We start from the raw sequence: 7,294 nt of genomic DNA, 5'->3' as shown, positions 1-7,294 counted from the left end.
ATATTCTCTATGCATGTCAACTTCGTGTCAACCTTGTTGACTGTAAAATCGAGACAAAGGTGGCGTAATAATAGTTAGATTATCATCCAATCGCAGCCATTTAAAAAGCCATTTAACAAAAAAGTGTCCCTTTTAAAATAGGCAAATTATATTGAGGAATTAATATGAATGATAACAAAAAAGTGTCCCATTTAAAATTGGCAAATTATATTGAGGAAACAATATGAATGATAACAAAAAATGTCCCTTTTAAAATTGGCAAATTATATTGAGTGATAACAAAAGGTGTCCCTTTTAAAATTGGCATATTAACTTGAGGAAACAATATGAATGATAACAAAAAGTGTCCTTAGGACATCAATCAGATTTGTATTCTTCTTCTCAAAGAAAATACTTCTCTAATGACGAACATGCATAATTAGTTACGGAGTGATTATGAGAAGGCATTTGATATTTACGACGTCATAAAAACCTTTTTTAAATGTTTTCTAAGATTGTTCAAATGACTTGACGTCAATGGACCTTAGGCAATCGGCAACCTGTTTGGTATCAACACACTATGACCGTGACCAAGCGTTGTATTAATGCAGGTGGTCATTCAGGTCCACCTCTCCCAATGTGATTTGTACGGCCGATTAAATTTCATCCACTTGTGATGATAATCTGTTATCGAATGGTAGCTGAAGGTCATATAAATATAATAGGTGACGATAGCTTTAATGTCAGGCTCTGTCACGATCTCTTTAAAGATTCCATCTAATTTGTTTACACTGCCAGTCTACCTTCATGGTCACGTCGCATTAGAATCGAACATGACTTGCCTCTGGGAAAGATGGTGGGAAGGTCGAGGAAAACTTATAAATATGGGTAGAGATACTAACTGGCAGCATTTCAGAGACGATATGGACTCCCGGCTGGTTCTGCTTGCTCTAGCCATCTTCGGGGTGGTTACAGGTGCCAAACTCCAAGGTAAAGTTAACTGCATTTCAGATCTATAAATGCCTTATTTAACAAAACCTTAATGATACTTATCATTACTCACTAAGAATCAATGCTATGTTTAACCATACAATGTAATTTAATGGAAATAAATCAAAACAAGGCCGAGTAATGTGACATTATGATCAAGTTAAAATAATTCAAATTATTTTTAATCAAAATGGCAAAGCAGTTACTAAATCGTAACACTCCATAGAAATGTGCATTTGTGTAAAATTTATGAAGTAGTGAGACCGGCATTACAAAAAACAGAACTTAGTGTTATATAACGTTCCAATTAGAGAAAGTTTAAGAACTTTCCATAATTTGTGTTCTTAAACGGTAATTCATATAAGCATCCATATAGAGAAACTCAAGTTAAACAAAATTAAGAATGTTCCGTGAGTTAAAATTCTGTCCGTAATTTATATGACACTTGATACATCAACTGAAGTCAAGTTTTTTCCAAAAGTTAGAAAACTAGGGTCGTCTTTACTGCTGATAATATTTTCCTAATACAAGGTGTTTTTGTTACAGGAGAGGACGAAGGCACCGATCCAGGCACACCCCCTAACATAGTGGGAGGAACAGACGCCGACGAGGACGCTTGGCCATGGCAGGTCACTCTTACTTACAAGAATCAGTTTATGTGTGGTGGCACCATCCTTAACGAGAAAACGATTTTAACTGCGGCCCATTGTACCTACCGTGCCAAGTAAGTTGCGTCAATGTCGCAAATGCTGATAATCATCATGTCCAAAAGTCACATTTGTGAAAAGTTCTGATTGCGCCGAAATACGTTTGTTTCTAGTAATTTTTTCATTAAAATTTCATTAACTTTCAAATTATCATATAGGCATAGTATTTTTTATGTCTTGTGGTGTAGGTTTGAGCCATCGTCTGTAAATGAAGATGCGTGAATGTTTCTAGAAACAGGGGAGATAATAACCTCTGTAAATAGATTCATATCCATGTCGATCCGATGCGGCATATTAACCGTATTCCTTTTCTTTTCAAGAAAAAGGGCTCTCAAAGTTATAGTTGGAAATTACGACAGGAGAAAGAATGAAAAGAAGACAAGAGGTGAAAAGAAGATGAAAGTCGCTTCAATCATACAGGTAAAGCAATCTTCGAATATAAAACATGTGGAAAGTGTTCTGTGTGTGTAGTAGACAAAAATATCTATGTTAAAATGCATTCATTTCATTGTGTAGTTCTGAGAAAATACTTCATTCCATCTTGTTTCTGGCAATGCTATATAAACCGTGCCGTATAAAGATGATACCCACCTTAATTTTCACTGTGAACAAAAATGGTTACTTTCACGTGGATAATGTTTTTACATGTTTTTGCATTTCAAAATTGAGCTGGCGAAAATTTGCTACACGACAAAAAAAGGTACAACAGATGTGTACTTTTAGTAAGATCAACCGAGAAATTTAAATTCGAGATAATTTATTTTTTTACTTATAATGTAAAACTCGCTATTTTTCCCCGGGTTATAATCGGCTTTATCGTATTTGGCTCAAATTGAATAGTTGAAATACCGCATTTGTATAAAACTAGTTATTTAATTAATAAAGAAAGCATCTTTAATATTGCTCAATTAAATAATCAAATAATGCTATTTGAGAAACAGTATAAAACATTATCAAATGATGATGATGATGATGATGATGATGATGATGATGATGATGATGATGATGATAATGAATGATGATGATGATGATAATAATAATATGATGATGATGATGATGATGATGGTCATAATATGATGATAATGATGATAATATGATGATGATGATGATGATGATATGATATGATGATGATAATATGATGATGATGATGATGATGGTCATGATGATGATGATGATGATGATATGATGATATGATGTGAGATGATGATGATGATGATGATGATGATGATGATGATGATGATGATGATGATGATGATGATGATGATGATGATATGATGATATGATGATATGATATGATGATGATGATGATATGATGATGATGATGATGATGATGATGATGATGATGATGATGATGATGATGATGATGATGGTGATTGTGATTATGGTGATGATGATGATAATGTATAACATGGTTGATGGCAAGGCTTATAGTTACCGTTACGTACTGCTTTACAGCACCCTGGTTATGACGGAGACGTTTTACATGACATCTCAATTATCAAGCTGAAAGGGAAGATAAAGTACGGCGATTACATTCAACCGATACCAGGTCTTGCAGATGACAACATGGATCTGATGAATAGCGTCTGTTTTGTCACTGGCTGGGGAGCAACCAAAGGTAAGTGAAATAAAGTTGATTTATGAATGGTTGACATAGAAGTGAGTTTGTTATATCACATATGTGTCACAGGTGGTGGTGTATGTGTCATGGTGGTGTTAAACCAAATATAAGTAACATTTAGGTACATGTACGTATATATGTGTCACAGGTGATTGTATATGTGTCACAGATGATTGTTTATGTGTGGTCACAGATGTATGTGTCACAGGTGATTGTGTATGTGTCACAGATGATGGTGTATGTGTCACAGATGATGGTGTATGTGTCACAGATGATGGTGTATGTGTCACAGATGGTGGTGGTGTTAAACCAAATATAAGTAACTTTTAAGTACATGTACGTATATATTTGTCACAGGTAATGTTCAACCAATTATAGGTAATTTTTAAATACATGTTATCTTAAGGTATATAATATCACAGGTTTGGATGTTCAACCAAATATAAGTTATCTTAAGGTATATAATGTCACAGGTTTGGATGTTCAATGATCATTATATTATAGTAGGAGGAAATCAAATATTACTAAAAGTATTAAATTTGTTATGTTACTAACTGGAGCAATTAACAAAGATACTTTCTGTCATCATTCTGATCCATCAGAGTTACTTCCCTTGTTTGATTCCGTCAGTATTGAAGCCAATCGGATCCCCTCGGAGAAATTTCCGGTAATCTTCGGAAATATAACACCTCGCTGTGATATATTTCCGAAGATTGACGGAAATTACTCCGAGATGTCGCGATTGTACTGAAGCTAGTGAAATGAGGGGAAGTAACTCTGGTAGTTAAAATGACTTAACATATGCATCATCAAAGTCTAGTAAAGTTTCAAAACATCATGAATGCCACGTGTTTTTCAGGTCCATCAAGTTCAGCACGAATTCTCCAAGAACTTCAGACACCCGTTATTACCAATGCTGCTTGTCAGGCCGGCATTATTTTGAACTATCCAGTAACTGATGACATGATCTGTACGGACTCTGAGCCTAAAGGTTCATGTTATGTAAGTATATATCGGCAATTCTAACACTTAATCATCTGGTCTGTGAAAGTTGATATATTTATATTTCTAAGAGATGTCTGACAAACAATGCAACATTGATATCATTCCCTAACGATTACATAGATAAACAAGAATTAGTATTTCTCTCATACTTGTCAGGTTTATCCCGCGTTTGCTAGGGAAAAGATAACTCGTCTTTTACCGGGGTAGGAAAAAGACAGCTCACACGCGTTAGACAATAACATGACGTCATCATTACATGTGGTATCTAATATCGACGACGTCATTGATTTTCACGCATTGCGACATTCCTATGATGGCGGCGCTTTCGAAATGTTTCAATATAACTGTTTCTTCATCATGTTTCGTTTAAGTATGGCAGAAAAAGAATCATGTAAGATTCTATTAAAATTCAGCCCTCTTGAAAGATTTTGGCCGTAAACTCTCGGCAAGCCTCGGGTTGACCAGCCAAAATCTTTCACTCGGGTTGCAATATCCCTGTTCACCTGACAGACCTTTTTTAAGATTCTATCAATCTTTTTATTATAGTCGTGCAAGGTTTTAACTATCATCTTAGTCTGGGTGAAAAAAATAATAAGCAATAAATATAAATAAAACAAAAATATAAAAGCAAAAAAAAACATTTTTTTTTAAACAAACTTTTTTTGATAATTATAGTATAGGTAAAATAATATTTGCATTGTTTGTGACAGGGTGACAGCGGCGGTCCCCTCCAGTGTTTAGTTGATGGTACATGGGTACATGCCGGAGCTGTGTCATGGGGTAACGAGAACTGTATGGTCGGCCCCTCCGTCTACGCCAGGACCTCATACCACAGGGACTGGATCCTATCCAAGATGTAGACAACCATACCACTAAGACTTGTATCTACAGGTAGCCGGCTGAAGTCAGCATCATCAAATGTTACATAGTTTATTTTTATATATCAATATAGATTTTATATATTATTTTCTTCAATAAATATGTTATTTTTTCCATTCCCGGTGTAGTTTTAATTATGAGTAATATAAGAGGATATACACCATGGTTACCAAAGGTGGTGAAGGCTGTTGGATATGTTATTGTGTTTTATAATCCACTCGCCCATGTGTCCGGCGTGTAATGTAAGGACCGCAGACCACCGTATCCCCGGCACCAGACCACCATTAGTAGATATTCAATCACCGAATAACTATATCGGTCTACATCAATTAAAATTATAAGATATACTGTACAGTAAATGTAAGATTGGATAACCTAAATTATTACGATACATATAGGAATAATCTAAGGGAGTTAACCCATGTTGCGCTTGATTTAAAAAATATCGGTATGCTAAGCATATACTCGATCTGCACAAATAGGAAGCAGATTAATGTGATTAGTTAAAGATTGACAATCAAAACGGATGAGACATACTGAATTTTAATTGCTAGTCATTTATCACCTCTCCTTACCATCTTATACCATCTTAACAATGTATGAGATAGTACATAATATTTATTTTATGTGACACAGTTATGGTGTATTCATTCTTATGCCACACATAATGACAATTAAACACCATCGATGGATATGTGCATACAAAAGTAATCTATGAAAATTATAAAGATTTATTTTTATTTGACCAACACAAGAAACAAGCAGCCTAATCAAATGTGTCGATACTCCTTTTGGAGCAAATAATTCAGCACCTCAAAGTAGGAATGTAGTATTTGAATAATTACAATCCAATATAATTACAATCATACATGTAATTCCGCTGTACTTCGATGCTCTACGTTACGCTCCAATTGTTGTTTTGCTTGTATTGAAGCGGAATTACAATAAGTCTAATTTTAATTAGATTGGTTACAATTTCAATCAATTGAAAGTATTTTACTGGAAGCAAGGCATGTGTAACGAAAAAGAGTCATATGATAAAGTAGTAAACAGAGAAAAAAGGGAGACAACTGAACCAATAAATACACCAACTGTATTGTCATCATGAGAAGGCCTAAAGACGCTTAATCGTAGTGATTGTATGTTGCAAATAACTGAAAGTGTGAATAAATTGGGTTATCAAACAAAACAAAATGGACTTGATATATACAATTAGCATGCAGTACCCAGTTTCATGAACAAGGACAGCATAAAAGAGTTGAAAATATTAAATTAAGGATGCTTTCTTAACTGCTGCATTCAATTGTTTTCATTTGTGACATTTTGGTTACAAAGGATTAAGTTAAGGAATACAATCAAACCCTTTTGGTGTATCGTTTCATATAACAAAACAAATATTGACTTTTTGTAGGTTAATACGAGGAATTGTTAAACCTTTGAAATGAGATATTTCCCTCGGCCTTCGGCCTCGGCGAATATTACCTTTCTCAGGTTTAACAATTCCTCGTATTAACATACAAAAAGTCAATATTTGTATCATGCTGAATGAATGTCATAACATGATATTTACCTTTAATTTGGTAGGGACTAAAACAGATATATACATAAAATATGTATCATCCTGGTTGGTAACTTAAGCCATCTTTTTCATATATCATTTAAAGCGAGTAAATTTATCAGGGCGTGAATAAAAGGCGTTTGAAATGACATTAGAAAATATGTCAGCCCACCAGTGGTTGTTTTCAAAAGTTATCTCAATTTAGGTATAATCGATGCTTGTAAATCCTTTATGAATTTTATCAATTGTACTGCGATATAGAAGAAACAATTCTATTTGAAAAGAAACTTATAATATATAGCAACATTTGTCCTGATTTTTAAATAGCATAGATCTATATATCTTTTTTAAAAGAACAAAGAATTACTTTACAGTTATTTTCAGTTTTACCTATAAATCGGTAAGAATATGTATTTCCTTCGCTGATAGTGGTACAACTAAATATTCAGATTCATTAAACATATCGTGTTCACAAATGTATTAATTTCGCAATACCAGGTATGACAAAAACATAAACAATCATTGTGGTATAATATATTAATGATAAGAATTTTA

The 7,294-nt window shown here is 33.9% G+C and overlaps 1 protein-coding gene across 1 annotated transcript; it reads left to right on the top strand.

Moving 5' to 3' along the window:
• The first annotated feature begins 832 nt into the window (after positions 1 to 832).
• Positions 833 to 5,297, top strand: LOC138321005 (chymotrypsin B-like). Its single transcript, XM_069264375.1, has 6 exons — positions 833 to 969; positions 1,516 to 1,693; positions 1,997 to 2,096; positions 3,132 to 3,294; positions 4,157 to 4,299; positions 5,013 to 5,297. Exons 1-6 carry the CDS (start codon positions 864 to 866, stop codon positions 5,160 to 5,162), a joined length of 840 nt encoding a protein of 279 aa, XP_069120476.1. The 5' UTR covers positions 833 to 863; the 3' UTR covers positions 5,163 to 5,297.
• Positions 5,298 to 7,294: the final 1,997 nt, after the last annotated feature.

Source organism: Argopecten irradians, chromosome 4 (assembly GCF_041381155.1).
Source record: "Argopecten irradians isolate NY chromosome 4, Ai_NY, whole genome shotgun sequence".
Classification (NCBI taxonomy): domain Eukaryota; kingdom Metazoa; phylum Mollusca; class Bivalvia; order Pectinida; family Pectinidae; genus Argopecten; species Argopecten irradians.
Note: the sequence above shows the minus strand (reverse complement) of the source record. Positions and strands in the feature narration are given on the sequence as shown.